Source organism: Oryza glaberrima, chromosome 3 (genome assembly GCF_000147395.1).
Source record: "Oryza glaberrima chromosome 3, OglaRS2, whole genome shotgun sequence".
NCBI lineage: Eukaryota > Viridiplantae > Streptophyta > Magnoliopsida > Poales > Poaceae > Oryza > Oryza glaberrima.
In genome coordinates this window covers 26,163,267-26,180,511 of record NC_068328.1, presented here as the reverse complement: position 1 = coordinate 26,180,511, position 17,245 = coordinate 26,163,267, and the positions used below count along the sequence as shown (strand labels likewise).

The 17,245-nt window shown below is 39.4% G+C and overlaps 1 protein-coding gene across 2 annotated transcripts; it reads right to left on the bottom strand.

The window, feature by feature from the left end:
* Nucleotides 1-9,456: 9,456 nt before the first annotated feature.
* On the bottom strand, nucleotides 9,457-15,082 carry LOC127768282 (DUF21 domain-containing protein At2g14520-like). 2 transcript variants are annotated; one of them, XM_052293831.1, is made up of 11 exons: nucleotides 14,636-15,079; nucleotides 13,824-13,900; nucleotides 13,643-13,726; nucleotides 13,443-13,556; nucleotides 13,215-13,301; nucleotides 12,328-12,467; nucleotides 12,148-12,235; nucleotides 11,219-11,292; nucleotides 10,554-10,687; nucleotides 10,198-10,439; nucleotides 9,457-9,902 (listed from the first exon to the last, which is right to left on the bottom strand). In XM_052293831.1, exons 1-11 carry the CDS (start codon nucleotides 14,811-14,813, stop codon nucleotides 9,858-9,860), a joined length of 1,263 nt encoding a protein of 420 aa, XP_052149791.1. In that variant the 5' UTR covers nucleotides 14,814-15,079; the 3' UTR covers nucleotides 9,457-9,857. The 2 variants fall into 2 exon arrangements, with proteins under 2 accessions (XP_052149791.1, XP_052149792.1); XM_052293832.1 differs by lacking the exon at nucleotides 9,457-9,902 and having other exon boundaries at nucleotides 10,303-10,437; nucleotides 14,636-15,082.
* Between the last annotated feature and the right edge of the window lie 2,163 nt (nucleotides 15,083-17,245).

The window sequence follows — 17,245 nt, the reverse complement described above, 5'->3', positions numbered from 1 at the left end:
AAGTAGCTAGGAAATAATTGCATTTAGATTTAATAAAGTGTGGGTATTTAATTAGTCTTTTTAGCTTTTTAATGCTATGTATAAGATGAGTGAAAATAAACTCATTTCAAAATCGGTGGAGTATATATAAGTAGAACTATAAACAATCCTACTTTACAAAAACGATGAGCTTATTTGGTTTATTACCATACTAAAATATTGACAATGCTAAAACATAAGCAAATTTTAGTAGTGCCAAATGTTTTAGCAACTTACGTATCTTATTGGCATATTTTGTTAGCAAACCAAATAATAGCCAAACTACTATTCAAAATATCAACAATTCGGTAGATAGGGTATATTTTGGCATCAAACTAAAATGGCTCGATGTTAGGTTGGTCGGGAATTTTCGCAACCCTTTGATCTCATCCCCTCCCGCGCGCGCGACGCGATATGCTTTGCTACGTGGGGGGCGGGGCGGTGAACCGGTTGGGGGGGGAGGGGGGGGGGGGGCACCCACACCGTAGCGTAGCATCGGCGTACGTGCTTTTACTGAGACGGGCCCCGTACGACGACGTCTCTGGCCCGTGTGTGCCGCGTCGCGGGACAGGAGAGATTTGATGGGGGAGCGAGACGCTCTCTCTATCGTTCTCGTCGTCTCGTGCATGTAGTGGCGTCGCACGGCATATGTCTGGGAGATTACGCGCTAGCCATCCGTAGCTAGCTCCTGCATGCCCCGGCATGTCCGGCAGGCCCCGGACATGTACACTACTGCAGCAGCTAATATACACGCTCGACATGGCTCCCTTTCCCATTGGTCTCCGTGTACCGTGTACGTATGCGTGCATGTGCAACCGTACATGCGTATATATATTTACGTAGTGGAGTACTACGCTAGATACTACTCCTAGGTACTAGAACAGTATATATGTTGTTGTACAGACAGGGCCATATATAGGGGCCATCAATGTGATTTGATGATTCATGTGCGAGTAGAGAGGAGTATATGCATGGTGGTGGTACTGGTAAAGTGGCGCAGGGGTACGTACGCGGCGTACGTGCCACCACATGTGTGTACAGCGTTGTACGTACTAGTACTCCACAACCAAGTTCCAATCGTGACTGTGTCATTGCGATTGTGTCTGTTGCGGGTTGGCAACCCATCATGCGTACAAAAGAGCCTTCCGCTCATTGGCTCTTTGGCAGTAAACAGCACTCCCTGTCCCAAAAAAAAAAACCTAGACATGCATAGATGTGATATATATATCCTAGGAGCCTATGTCGAGATTTATTGAACAACTCCCTCCGTCCCATAATAAAGGGTTTTTGATTGATGTGACATATCCTAGTACAATTAATCTGGACAGACCGAACCCAAAATATCTTATGAGTATTATGTAACGGAGGGAGTAGGATATATCACATCCATGCTAAATTTATTCTTTTTTCTACAGAGGAAGTACCTCTCAGGCTGTGTTCTTTACTTGGTACTGGGAATTAATTACTCTCGCAATCAAAACGGAACAACTAATTAGCGCATAGTTTTTTTAAATAGATTAATATGATTTCTTAAAGCAATTTTCTTATATATATATATATATTTATTTATTTAAAAAAACTTACCGTTTAGTAGTTTTAAAAACATATAAAAAATGAGAGAAGTGAGTTGGGAACTTCAACGAAAGAGCTCAGCCTGATCACCGCATTTACCGATAGCAATTACCCACGCACGAGGTGGACGCTTAGGCCATATTTTTCGGTTTTCATGATTTGTGTCGCTATACGCATGGTTAGTGAAATTTCTCATGAATATATACTACCTCCTTCTCCAAATATTTGACGTTTGTTTGTTCAATTTTAAATTAACCAACGTTAAAAAAAAAGAAATGGAGGGAGTACAATTTATGGGCATTAGACCGTACCTTATTCAGCTTAGCTGGCTGCAGCCTCAAAGTCATATACTTCCTCCGTTTCACAATGTAAGTCATTCTAATATTTTTCATATTCATATAGATGTTAATGAATCTAGATAGATATATATATATGTCTAAATTCATTAACATCAATATGAATGTGGGAAATGCTAGAATGACTTATATTGTGAAACGGAGAGAGTAGTAATAATTAACCATCAGTCATTCGTGCAAGCCTTGTGTCCAAAGACTTCTGGTTCATTTTCTAAGCTGACATATGAGTGAGAGATCGTCTGCCTCCTTACTGTTTGACTGTTTTGTTCAAGATGAATGATGTAAGGGGGCTGTTATATTCTTAAAGTTGTTTGGTTGAGTTTGGTAGAAACGAGACGATGACTAGAGAGAATATTCCCTCAAGACTCAGCACAGGTTAATCCTAAAATAAAATTTGACGGACCAATCCATCTCACCGCCTCACTCTCATTAACATACAGGTCATACCCACCCATCCTTAAAAAAATGGACCATTCCATTTTATCCCTTAAAAACAAAAATGGCTTCAATCTATTATGTCATGTCCTCGAACCAAACACTGCTTAAAGTTTTGAGATACGAGTTTGCGAGGTTTTATATAAGATAACAATAATCAAAGTTGTAGGTGCTGACTAGCAAAAGCAATGAGGCTAAGGCATAAATGATATTGTAGGAAAAAAAAGAAATTGTTGTGAGGAGGTAATTAATCAGCTTGAGAACACGTGGATTTCCCATCGGAGTTAAAAAAACAAAATAAACACGAAATGTAATGGGGCGAGGAGCACAGGGAGGTCCAATGATGAAGCTAGCTAGTGGCGCTGTATAGTCCCATGGAACGCCCAAGAATTCGGTCGAGTTTAGAACTATTGTAGATGTACTTCCTAATATTATAAACATTTTATATGGATCATCTTTTGTTTTGACTTATTACATCTAGAAGGATTATCATTGCTCTAGATCACAATTAGCTATGCCACTGGTGAGTGGTGGTGATGATCCTCATTGGTACTAGTTGGCCGCGTATTTTTCACCGGTTTTGTAGTTTTATCGTCAAACAAAATCATACTTTTAAATGGTTAGATGCAACTCTATGTATATAGAAAATATATGATAATGTAGATTTATATATGTCTTATGTTATCACATTGCAATTCATGCTTTGTTTTTCCAAGTGTCATTATGTATTGTTATAATATATGAATATGATTTTCATGGCAATATGGGTATTGTTGTATTTAGACAGTTTGCATCTCTCTACTTCGCTCAAGTTTTATCTAAAAATGGATTCGGGTAATAATATCTAATAATTGTATGCTATCTTATCATGCATAATAAAACACAATACACATATTAAACAATAATCACATATTAAACAATAATTTGATTGTATTCGGAAAACATGGTGTTATGCACAAAATATGTATCAGTGCTATGTATAACTATGAGATGAAGCAAAAAGAGGTGAATGGATAACTAATAAATAATCGATTGAATTGGATGAATAAGTAGCTTCTTAATCTAACGGTTGTTATTTTATACTAATATGATCTGATGGCTTAAAATTGTTGATGATATGGCTTCTTGCATATCTTATTGTATAGGAGTAAATGCTTTTTAGTGGGTACCAACTAGGAAGATAGGATTGTCGTGGTGCCATTAACGAGACCTAATTAAGGTGCATGCTACTTTGGAGGAAAAATAGCGTTAAGTACATGAGACAAGTGTCAGCAATTGAAAAATTGGAATTTCACTCCCTTCATCCCTGAAAGACCTTTTATGTTTTCCATCTCATCTCCTTGGATGGATTTTTCAGGATCGTTCACACTATCTGATAACGAACTAAAATGGCTCCTCAGAAAAGATTACTGTATTTCCTTTCTTAAAAGAAAGACATTACTTATTGCTTATTGAAAGGTTTAATCTATTATTATTATCTAAAACCTCAAAATACGATGTATGGTCGACGGTCCAAGGTCCATTGCCATCTTACGTGTACTGGTCTACTGGACTACTGGTACCGTGCTGGCAGAAGGTTAATGCGGCGCCGTAAGTTGCATGCCGAGCGTGGCCGTATATGATCTACTACTTACTATATGTTCGTATGGCATACTATTAGCGAGTGTAAATGCGTGTCACGTTGCCCTGTAAGCCTGTTCCCTAGCATGGGGTTCGCCGACGATTTTGTGCTATGCGGTTATAAATGATGCCACACGTGTACTTGAGCTCACTTCATCTGTCCCAAATATAAAAGTACTTTTAGAATTTCCTTTTTATGATTAAGAAGTAATATGATATTAAACTAGTTCTATTCCAATCTGATCGTTTCGTAAAACTTTTTAGGTCTTTCCGAAATGATTATCATCTTAATTATCGATATCTATTGTTTATTCATCTATACGCAAATGGTATCGTTACATATCTGTTCATTTATTTATGCCAAAGTAAATGATATCGTAGCATGCCTCACATGCATGCAGTTGCACGTAATACAACATATTAATTGATGAGGTTTAATTTTAGAAGATATGGTGCTTCTTGTCTTGGTCTCGAATGACACCTTCTATAAATATGATGATTAAAATGAAAAATGAGAAAGTCAGAAGAGGGATTTAACAAGAGGTAATTATGATCAGCTAAGATAAGAAAATATAGATGTAGAGAAGTCGTTGTATTTGAGGATTAAATTTGAACGATATTTTTTTATCTGAAGCAGTATTAATGTAGAACCGCCTGGCGCCAGCAGTCCTAAACATATTTTGACTTTGTACCAGTAGGATCATCGAGTCAATGATGATGTGGAAGTAAACTAATAACCAAAATTCTCCCTCGTAATTATTTTAAAATGATGGGAATGATACCTGTACGGCTGTACTATAACTCCATAGGGTACTGGCAGATAATAAATACATATGAGAGGAAATCGATCAATAGTGCACTTTTTGGACAAACATCAGTTATTGTAAATATGTTATTTATTGACAGGCTTTATTTTAAGTACTAACTTAGGGAGTATATTGCAAGAAAAATCTAATTTACTCTCTCAAACAATTTCGCTATAGCAGTTAACACCCTAAACATTTTTTGACTCGTTCTACATCCCGAAATATTGAAAATGGTTCACCTTCCTCCTAATGATATGCATGTTTATTGTTTCTCTCTATATGTCATATTTTACACTAAATTTTGGTTGAATTGATAGATGCATTATAACTTACCCATAATATTTTAAAGATTTTTTTATCTATTTTTAAATAGGTAGGAAACACTAAAACTAGTTAAATATTGAGGTTTAAAATAGTAATGAAATTTTTGAAAATATTTTGCAACTTTGATAATTGTGTCATCTATGGCTCTAAAAATTTTAGTTCAAAATACGACTCGTATGAGGAGAAACAAAGAAAAGAAATGCTAATGAGTGGTGTCGGAGTTCAAACTCCTCTAGCATGGAGAAGTGGCACTCTTTTGGGATTCGGCCAGGGAGCGGGTGCGTGGAAACGAGGTGATTGGCATTTCATGGATCAACAAGGGCTAAAATAAACAATGGTTTAGACAGGTTTGGGATGATCGGAAGTGTAACACCCTACTTCTGTGTTCTTAGCTAGATGATGATGATGATGATGTTTACAGAGAATTTCTTGAGGCTTATTTGTGTCTGCTAGGGGATGAGCTCTTGCCCTCTAAGTTGCAGCTTGAGTTGAACTAAGTCTAACCCAATTGAACATTCCCCCTTTCTCAGTGGTATTGGTCATCTTTTTATATGTCATGGGGATACCACAGTGCCCATACATGTGTGCACAAGTGGGACCCAACCCACAAGTGGTGGTATGCTTGGCCTTGTCACATGATAGTTGGGGGCCGGGCACTATTGGCCCTAAACTTGCATTTCAGTCATGTTGGTGGGGCATAGAGCGACTTCTCTCCACCCCATTAGGCCAGTCCCAACCCAATGACTAGGACGGTGTCCATAGTATAAATAAGCTGTCATCTAGGATGTAAGATGATGTGGCAAGTGATTAAATGAGGAAAGAGAAGAAAACCAGATCTTGCATGAGATATGGTTCTACACAACATCCAAGACATCATGTGAGAAAGTAGCATTAAATTTAAGTATGGAACATTGGTGTTTGCATTGAAAGAGTAGTTTCTTGATGATGTGAAGGTTTATAGAAACCATATCTAGTGTCTTGGGTTGGGACTGGTCTTACTCCTTCCTTCGACGCGTGGCTTAGGGTAGGTGATGTGGATACCTTGGTGGTTGTTGGGTCAGCGCACCAGCCTCGAAGGCTAGGTGGAGCCGTACCGCGGTGTCCTAGGGTTGGTGTATGTCACCTCGCATTGAATATGAGACTTGATTGAGTCAATGCATTGCATCTACCTCGAGCACACAGGGAAAGGTGGAAGATGTCCCTAAGCATAGCCCATGGGGAGCAAAGCTTGGGGATGGATGTGCCCCGAGCACAGCCCACTGGGAGCCGCACTCATGGGCGGACCTGCCTTGAGCACAACCCACGGGGAGCTACACCTGGGGACAGATGTGCCCCGAGCACAGCCCAGGGCCCGGGCCTAGGGGCGGATGTGCCTCGAGCACAACCCACGAGGTGTCGGGCCTAGAGGCGGATGCGCCCTGAGCACAGTCCACATGGGGCTGCGCTTGGGGAAAGGCGACAAATGTGCCTCAAGCATAGCCCATGGAGGGCTACACCTAGTGGCGAATTTTCCCCAAGCACAGGTCATGGGAGGTCGTGTTAGGGAGCAGTGGCAAATACGACCCGAGTAGCTGGCGATTGGGACCTTGGTTTCTATTTCTCCGACAAACAGTAAAATGAATTGTTTTCAATTGTTCAAGGTGTTAATTGCTCCAATAAAATAGTTCAAGACTTCACGGGAGTAAAATGGACCTTTTATCAGTATACTTGTTTTGTCGATGGAGGATTGCCCTACATTCCTTCATTTGTATCTCAAATGTAAGTTGTTTATATCTTTGTATTCTCTAGCTCTATGTAGTAGGGATAAAAACGAAGCGGATAGTTTCCATCCGCTCCGGACAAAAACAGATACGGATACCTTTCGGATCGGAAATTTCTCGGATAGTTCGGATACGGATACGAATACGGATATTTTCTCCCGGGTATGGTATCGGGGTTTCCGTCGGATACAGATAATAATTCGGATATTCGGTGAACAGTGCTATTCGGATATCCACAGAAGCCACGAGACATACCCCCATTTCTTTCTAACTTTATAACCTTCAATATACCTTTATAGATTTTAATAGTAGTTTATCTCTTAAAACTAGTCAATACTATTAATATTACTTAAATTTTAAAAATATTTATAAATTATACTTCACTTTGTATAAAATGAGCTAATTATATATGTTGATATTTATTTCTATTAGAAGTTGAGTTTGTTTTCGTGTTCTGAGAAAAAATATTTCCATATTCGTGTCCGATCATATTCGATTCTTATTCCTATTCGATTTTCCGTATTCGTTTTCGTATCCGGTAAAAAAAATATAAAAACAAATATGGTATGAGCACTATCCATCCGTATCCGCTCCATTTTCATCCCTACTAGTATGTAGGAGTACATAATATTACCGCATGGGCAACACGAAAAGCAAGCATGTTTCGACATCTGCCGCACACAGAACCGATAAACCGTGAAAAAACAAATAAAACAACTAAAAATATTGATGGATAAAAATTTTAATTGATATTATTAACGGATAAAAATTAATGTTTAAAAAACAGACTAGATGAAAAAAAAAAACTACTCCTAAATGGCTAACTTCAACTCTATAAAACCATGTGGGACAATGAATGCCAAGTTACTGACTTCTTGTGCGTCCTGCTCGGCCCTCAGAGCTATAGCTAATTTGCCAGTATATATAGGAGCGCTCAATTCGATCCTGTAGACCGTAGATTGGCCGCACGAGGTACGTATACGCGGCTACGCGCGCGCTACAAATCGCACAAAGCGATCGATCGTCTCATGCGTTGTGCGGTCGATCATCATGAGTAGTACTCCCTATAAGAGATTTTGCTATTTTTCTTGCACATTATGACCACTCGTCTTATGGAAAAAAATTATGCAAATATAAAAAACGAAAAATTGTGCTAAAAGTACTTTAGATAATAAAGCAAGTCATAAATAAAATAAATAATAATTCTAAATTTTTTTAAATAAGACAAATGGTCAAATAGTACAAGTATAAAAATCAAAATCTCTTATATTAAGGAACGGAGGGAGTAGTAGTAACAAACAAGAGACAAATAGATCCTCACTCGCACGGATATACGCTCTCTACGTTATTCTGGGAACAGAGCAAAAAAATCCTGATGTTCTAGGACAGTAATCAAATCCTTTAATTTTTTACTGCTGCTACTACTACTACGTATAGGATCCCGAGGAGATACGTACGTGTAGACGAGGACAAAAAATCTGGATGAACTGTAGTGGTACAAATTTTTTTTGCCGGCGCCGTTCCACACAAAACACGGCCGTAGGTAGCACGACGCGATTAAAATTCTGATACGGGAACGGGAAGTCCGCGTGCGCCATTGCTCCCTCCTGACCAACAGGAATGGACCATATTGGTTTATTGTTTGGAGTACATGATCCAGCGAATGCGAATTGGACCACGGTTTGTTTAATTGTTGGGACTACATTGGTCCAGCGAATTTCGGAGTTAATGCTTTTGCGGCAGCTCTATCTCGACTGGTTAGCTTGATAGATACTCCCGCCTCCGTTCACTTAATTTTGATCGTCGTATTTTGAGTTGACACTGAGTATCATAGTTGATCATTTGTATGAAAACCTCTAGTGCCTCAGTTCCATGCCGAAAACTCGAATTAGAAACTGGAGCCAATTATTAGAGATGGTAGGTAAAATAACTGCGAATTACAAATCACGTCTTAATTTAAAACAAGAAAACTACTTCCTCATTCAATAAAAGTTACACATATTATTTTTATCATTAAGATAAAAAGAAATTAACTCATTTTGCATATTACTCTGATCCAAGAGTGCATACACGCAAGTAACCAATGAGCGTTATTATAGCTCCTTGGGTTTTGATCAAACATTTAATTTTCCTCTTCATTTGAATCTTGGTGTAAAAAGACTACAAATAAAAGCAACTTGTTTTAAAAAACTAAAATATAAAATAGGTCTTACTCTTGTGAATGGATAGAAGTATTTAGAATGACATATCACATCTTGATTTAAAACAAGATAGCTATTTAGAATGATTTGATCATACGCTTAGACCACAACAATGGCAGACAACAACCAGGATGAAGGATGACGAAGAATGCTCTTCTGGATTTGTATCTCCTGCCGGCTACGCGCTATTATCACGGCATTCTTCCTCCTTTTCAGAGGAAAACAAAGGGTATTTGATGTTGTTCTGACCGGACGAGTAGTGCTCATGGAGCCAGGACTCGGGAGCGATTTCTCGCATGTGGCTCACTCATTGAAGACGCTCGTTCCCATCATATGAGTGAGATTTTTCCCAGATTTCGAGAAATATATAAGGCTGTCATGCTTTTTATTGTTACTGTGCAGACGCTTCGAGTGAGGCCAACATCACAAGAAAGCGAAGCCTTCCGAAGGAGCACCATTGACTCAGAGCGGCACTATTACCGCGTCAAAATCCCGGGATAACCAGTACAGTTTCATAACTACGCAATCCTACTGTCCCAGGACCAAGCAAAATCACACAACCCTTTGTCCCTCTCTACTACTGCACTACTAGACATTCGTACCAGCTGTTCAAATGAACCAATTCAACCCCCGTTTCTATCTACGCTGAAGTACAGTATTACGTACTAATATAAACACATATTTGCACCCGGCACTTCCCCTCAGCCAAAAGAAAGGTATGGCACCGATTTTCTGGTTCAAAATGGGAAGTGACTGCGGCATGTGTCATTGTTCTTCAACATGTACGTCTGTCTCATCGTATATCTCCTCCTGTGCCATCATGAAAAATATGAATTAATGATATAATATTGCACAATGTCATTGTAACTACTCTTAATTTTAGAGCAGTTATGTAGGGCATTGAAGTTCAGCACATCTCATGGTTCAATGGTTGGACATATAAACATGAAAGTAACTACTTTATGAGTAGTATATGATTGGCTGATCATCCGCATCTTACTGTGTTGAATCGCCACTGAGCATGTGTTAAATAAACAAATAGAGTTGAACAAACGGACAGTTCTACAAACCTCTAATAAAAAGAGAATATTTGCAAACTACTAACCTGGAGCAGCTCTTCTATGACATCCTCCATAGTTATGATACCGACAGCTTCTTCATCTTCATTCAGTGTCGGCAATGGCTCTTCATGTATTTGAAGAACATCTGATTGATCTTTGGACCATTTTCTATTCCTGTTCCCTCTATTAGAATTCTGAGAGTTGGGGTAGCTCTTCCATCTTCTTAGTGGAGGAAGATTCTTCACAACCTTCTCACCATGCTTATCATCAATTGAGATCGCAACCTCTTTGTTCCACATGGAAAGAAAGAAAGAAAACAAGGAGAAAATGGTAAGATAAAAGGCTGTTATATATATGCCACATGCAAGCTACTGAGAAAGAAAATTGCCTTGGAGCTCACCAAGAGTTCCACCGTCGTTGGCAGGAGGTTCAGCTGCATAATTTGCATTGGTTTGTCTTATGACTACTGCCATGTGACTGTGGCCCTTCTGAAATTCATTTAGGATGTCATAGAGGGGCATGTCTTCTGAAACACTGACATTCAACAAGATGAAGGTTGCGTTAGCTGAAATGCTGAATCTTAAACTACCATACGTTCAAGTTCAATTATTCCATTTCAAGCATTTCATTAAGGTAAACAGGCACTTCAGGTAAATCTAGAAATTAGTTACTAACACTGTCATTTAGTAACTTGCTACTATTATTAGAGATACTGTTGCCATATTCTACCACGATCAAGCCTGCAATATGATAGGAAGAAAACAGAACTATCTCCTGGATTTCTATTATACACCATATCTGTTAACTTCTCCATTTTGCAATATAAATTAGTTCCCTTTTGTAGATGCCAGAATTCATTTCTACTACAAATTACAACAAAACTACGGATAAGTTAAGCATTTGCAGATGACCTAATTATATCAGCTGTTGCTTTGTGTTTGCAGTAAACCAGTGGTTAGCAGGCATTAAATCATAGTGAGAGGAATATTCAGTTGTATTGAACAATTTCACCATTAAGATGTTGCACTGTTGGATAAAAGAACAATTTACAGTTTAATACCGTACCGAGGAATTTTGCGGATAGTTACGCTCTTTATAGGAATTTCATCATCAGGGTTGATGGATAATAAATTCTTCACCTGAAAATTGCTAATTTTAGGTGAGTACAACACAATTACATATCTGAAGTTGCCAGATAAATAAATTGCAAACCTAATGTAAATGTACTAGCAGCTCAAATCAAGATCCAGTGATCCACACCATAACATTAACCATGGATGCTTTCAAAGCATACAGATCGGTCATACAAGACACATAATGCTATCCATTTTTGTTGAAGAGCGCAGATCCACTGATCCACATCACAACATTATCTAATGCATGGATGCTCTCAAAACATACAGATCTGTCATACAAGACACATTACCGCTATGCATTTTGTTTGAAGATGGCACAGATGCAGGGTGTTGACTGTCCTGCCTGTTTTAAAATTTAAATGCACATTTACCAGCTGCAACTTATAACATGCTAATTTGAATGCCTCCTTCCTTCACAATTTATGCTCATTTACACAGCTAAGGACACTATAGAATTATCATTCTGCTGAGAAAATGTTGCATGCTAGTTCATAATAAAAGAATTATCATTCTGCTGAGAAAATGTTGCATGCCAGTTCATAATAAAACTACAACTAAAAAGAATCTACTCCAACTGGTGGCACTTCAATGGTTATACTCAGATCCAGAGTTTGACAAACCATACGGTTTGATGTATTAAATTAAATAAGAAGCACATAAATCATATCTGGATGGTAATTAGTGATTTTGGGTTCTTTGCCAAATTTGTTAATCAAGTTCTGCTCAATCTAATGCTACAAGGCATAAACAGGTAGATGCCAAATACGAGAAAACTAAAAAAAAAGTTTCATCCAGACAAAACACAAGATACAATTTACAAGAATCGTATGATTGTTTTGAAAAGGAAGATAGCATTACCAATATCAATCCAATAATGTTTGTCTTCTTCTCATAATAAACCGGCACCCTGCTATGACCTTTGTCAAGGACTTTTTGCATTAGATCCCTGCACGAGAACATGAATGACAGGATTATGCAGTTGAGAAAAGAATATGGTAGGGCCAATTAAATCATGTGTAATTGTAACGCAACCAATACCTGTCAAGCTTTGCATTTATATCAATAGCAAATGTTTGACATAGGGGTGTCATAGCATCTTTAGCTTTCTTTTCAGTAAGCTCAAGAGCTCCAGCTATTATAGTAGTTTCATCGTGGGTTAACTCCCCACCTTTACCAGCCTGTTGAAATTGAAGTAAAACAGTTATAAAACAGATTTCCGTAACCTCAACACTCATGCAAAAACTAATAGGAAGATCAATAAACATGAATTCATTTTTTACATGACTAAGTCAATGATTGGTACAGGTAAGACCAACTAGCTCTCTAAGCCTGTCCAGTTTCAAGTGTGGACTGTGGACGGCCTGTAAGCAGAGTACCAACCAAATGACCTGCACCATTAGGACATCTAAGATCTATATTCTAACCGGGGTTGCAGACATGAGTATTTAATCACAACCTGTGAAGTAAAACCATATCCTTCGTATAAAGCATGAAAGGTTAGGGGGAAAAAAAAGCAAAGTATGTTTATCAGTAATATTCCAGCATGCCTATGCCCTCTGAGTCAAAATCCACTTAGGGTGAGGAAGGAATGCATCAGATTCCACTAAGTTCACTCTCCCTTTCCTTTTTATGTTTTGTATTTCTTTTGTTATTTCCTTGGAAGTGATATTGATAATAAATTACTTCAAAATAGCACATAGAATCTCCAAACCTAAGCTTTTGCACATCACACAACCCAACGAATCAGAACCCTGACTGTGGTAATTCATACGTAGATCGGATGATATACAGAGGTATTAACAATTTAACACCCGAAATTCTTAAAAAGTGGAGCTGTCTATGATCTACAATTTCGTGTAGTCTCACATACATAGGATAATAGCAATAATCTAATTTCTTCTTTAAGACACAATATTTCTGTTTACCTCATTTCCATGCAGGGTCACGAGTGTTTTTAGTTCAGCTCTACGGAATAGAGCTGTATGACCTTTACCAAGCAGATGGTCCAGCAGCTGAAAAAGAAAAGTAAAAAAATGTTCAATACATGTGCATTCGAGGATACTGATGCTAAAAAAGAAAGTAAAATATATTTAATACATGTGCATTCGAGTATACTGATGTAATGATATTGCAGAGTCTGCGAGTATAATTACCTTGCTTATCGGATATGCAACAGGGAAGCAAACCCAAACGAGCACACGGACTAATGGAGCAACTGAGGCACCAATAGCCAGCCCATAGCGTGAACAGATGGATTGTGGTAATATCTGTTTATACCAGAACATAATATTAGCATGGGGTGCAAAAATATAGGCTTGTAGCTGAACATCATAGTAAAGTATATATAATTCACCTCACCGAACAGCAGGATCAATGTCACTGAGATCAAAATCGCACCCCAAGCAGTCACCAAGCTATCAAGGAATATGGGCAGAGCCTAGCAACATACAGAAGCATGCCATCACATGTTCATTCATCTGGAGAACCTTAAAGCTCTAACCGGTCTACAAATAGCTTGAAATAAAGCCAAATACCTCCATGGCTGCAGCATTGCAGATCAGAAGAGTACATAGCAGAAGGTGCTGGTTTTTCACAACAGGCAATATCTTAGCTGGAAAGAAAAGAGAAAAGTTAAGATGAGCAGTTTCACAAAAATATGAGAAGATTTGCATTTGACGCATGCCATTTTACATATTTAAAAAAAAAGATGAAGCATATGCATTTCATTCAGCCAAATAAATAGCTCAAGAATGGATCGCCTAACATAGCAACAAAAGAAAACAAAAATTAGATGAGTACCAGGGTTTACTTTAGATTTTACAGGGTGTTTTTAATTTACTTTTTCTATGCCACTAGGTCTTACTTTCCGAAATAAGAAAGTGCAGAGCATGTCGCTATCCCCTAAAACAGCAGTAATACGACCACTTCCCAGGTGATCAAGCCAAACCTTCGCAACAAAAAGTACACAAAAATTTGTTGGGCCGCCTCTAAAATCGCATGGATTGATCAACCAAAAGTAGGCACAACGGGAAGGCCGCGTGTAGATTGCATGAATTGATCGCCCAAAAAAAAAAATTATACGACCCATACGTTCCAATCACCCTCCCAACAACCGCTCTATTCGCCAAATTCATCACAAAACAACGTTCATGCATCGATTCATCGGTCCGACCGACGCCCGCGGGATGTTCGACGAAATGCCAAGCCCGGAAAAGTTGCAGCCAAATCCTACCAGAAACCCATCTAATCAGGCACGACACGCACACCAACGAACGCCGCCGCGCGTCGGAACACACCCAGGCGGCTGTCGGGCGGGGCGGGCACAGGGGAATGGCAGGGCGCGCACCTGCGTGCTTGCGGTCCTGGTCGGTGCCGGACTTGGCGAGGACCTCGAGGTCGACGAGGCTGAGGGACATGAGCCCCAGGGTGAGCCCCGACATGAGCCCCGCGAAGAGCACCAGCACCACGATGATCACCACGTGCTCGAAGAAGGCCGCCCCGCAGCAGTGGTACTCCACCGCCATCCGCCGCCGACGCCGACGCCACTCCCCCCCTACTACTCCCCTTCCCTTCCGCGCTCGCGACGCACCACCGCCTCCTCCTCCTCCGCCGTCGGCGGAGCCCGCGGCTCCCGCGCTATTTAGCGGCGAGGGGGAGCGGGAGGGACGCCGCGTGGTGTGCGCTGCCCGAGCGAGCTGGGCGAGGCGAGATTTTGGAAGAGAAGAGAAGTAGAAGTGGAAGTGGAATCGAGAAGAGAGAGAGACGAGGCGATGCGTGGGCGCGGAGGCGAGGCGACGGGTGGCCATTGCCATGGGTGATGATGGGTGGTGGCCTGACATGTGGGCCAAGTGGTGATTCCACTGGGTGTGTAGGGCCCACGCTGCAGTGGCTGTGGAGGTTGAGTTGGGTTGGTTTGCGATTATCCCGGGGTTTCGGGGGTTGAAATTGCTGGAAGCACCTGCTTTGCTTGTGCAACCGTGGGCTGTCGGCATGTGCCGGTGTCTTCCGTGGGACCGGTCTATATGGACTATGGACGCCAACTTCGGGACCCTACTGCCCATTTGTCTCGCAAATCTCATCAATGTCTCCTCATGCAACTTCTTGTCTTTTGGCTATTTTTTTAAAGCTATTTAAAAAGGAGTGCGAGTCATCTTATATCTAGCCTCTTCTCGTTTAGAATCTCCTTTAAAATAAATATGTAAGGGCTTTTTTACGAAAATATATGGTAAAAACTACATATGTGGTGGAAACTTAGAAACTACCGTTAAATCGAATAATGGACGTCCGAAATTTGTCCACGTCATAATCCGTGAGTAAAATTTTTACTCGTGATGACGTAGATGAATCTCGGACGTCTATTTTTCAATCCAACGATAGTTTCCAAGTTTCCACCACATACTTTTCCGTGTTTTAGGATGTTGATCCTATAGAATATAATTGTGCGAAGCCCTTTGAATCGAATGATAATTTCATATCCGTTCTCTTAAAATTTTATATGGAATTAATAATTCTAGAGCAATTTTAGAGGAAAATAAACATGGTTTTAAATCTCCGACTACAACTATTTGAGAATGGTTTTAGCTATTTCCTCTCATATATAATTTATCCGCTATGATTCCTTTTAGCCCACTGTAGTTGTTGCTATAGTTGTTTGAGAATATCATCAACTGCTAAATGTCTTAGCCGGCTATTTAAAACCATTGAAAATAAGCATAAGAATATACCTCATGCTTTTCTCTTCCCATGTCTTGAATTTTTTATATGTACTAATAAAACAATAATAGTTTTAAAACTTTCACGTGTTTCGAAATATAGTAGGAATGCAGATAATACAAAGATTTTTTTTATCTGGTTTATTTTTACATTAGCTTTTAAACCGTTAATAATATAACTATGGTTTTCTTGCTTAGTTCATTTTCCCACGTATTGTCATCTACTAGATCAAATCAAACAATCAATCATAGCGTCAACCTTTTTTATGCACTCCATTTTTTTTCTCGGCGTGCATCCCCTCTCACAAATAAATTACTCCTCTATTTTTAATAATTGGTACTACCTACGTTCCAAAATAAGAGTAATTTTACACTATATATATTCAACATTTAACTATTATTTTATTTGATATTCTTTTATGATTACTATTTTTATTATTATTTGATGATAAAACAGGAATAATATTTTACGTGTGACTGATTTTTTTAATTTTTCATAAAGTTTTTAAATAAGATAGACGGTTAAATGTTGAATACGGATAGCATGGCTGTACTTATTTTATTTATTTTATTTTTTTAAGACAGAGATAGTATAAGAGTAGACGGCCAGGTCCTGTACGGATCTACCCGCTTGATTGCTCGCATGGCCTTTAGCCAATGCTACTAGCTTGTGCCAAATATTTTTTTCACAAGGAAATCGGGGACGGGAGCACGTGTGTAGATTATTCGGCACACGGACGTGTACGTGGTTTGGTCCATGGACCGGCTCCACCGCCCAAGGTGTGCGGCGCGTCGCTTGCATGGGAGGCGCGTGTGCGTGAATCGGGGAGAATGGCATCTCATCTTTTCGCGGATCTGTGCTGGATCGATCCACCGTGTCTAGCATCAGCATCTGATGCTAGCTGATGCTACTAGCAGGCTGCTGGTTTTCCCATTTTCATACCTCACGGGTTCCCACTTCCCACAGCCCCACTGCATGGTAGGGTTGGTCACTTGGACTGTTCACTGATGGAGGGTGATTGCTAGACTGTGCTAGGGCAGCTTTGAATTATGAGAAACGGGTAGGAATTTACTTCTACAATTATAATATATTTTAGCACTATAAATTTAAATAGATAAGGTGATTGCTAGCTTGTACTAGCGAGCTTTGGATTAAGAGAAACGGGTAGGAATTTACTTCTAGAATTATGGTATATTCTAGCACTATAAATTTAAATAGATATGAAGTAGAGGGTGTAATTTGT

Excerpts from the sequence above, each read along its gene's own strand:
- LOC127768282 (XM_052293831.1), bottom strand. The coding sequence starts at position 14,813 with ATGGCGGTGGAGTACCACTGCTGCGGGGCGGCCTTCTTCGAGCACGTG. Across the intron at positions 12,468-13,214 it reads TGACCCTGCATGGAAATGAG|GCTGGTAAAGGTGGGGAGTT; the intron begins GTAAACAGAAAT and ends CAATTTCAACAG. Across the intron at positions 11,293-12,147 it reads ACATTATTGGATTGATATTG|GTGAAGAATTTATTATCCAT; the intron begins GTAATGCTATCT and ends AGCAATTTTCAG.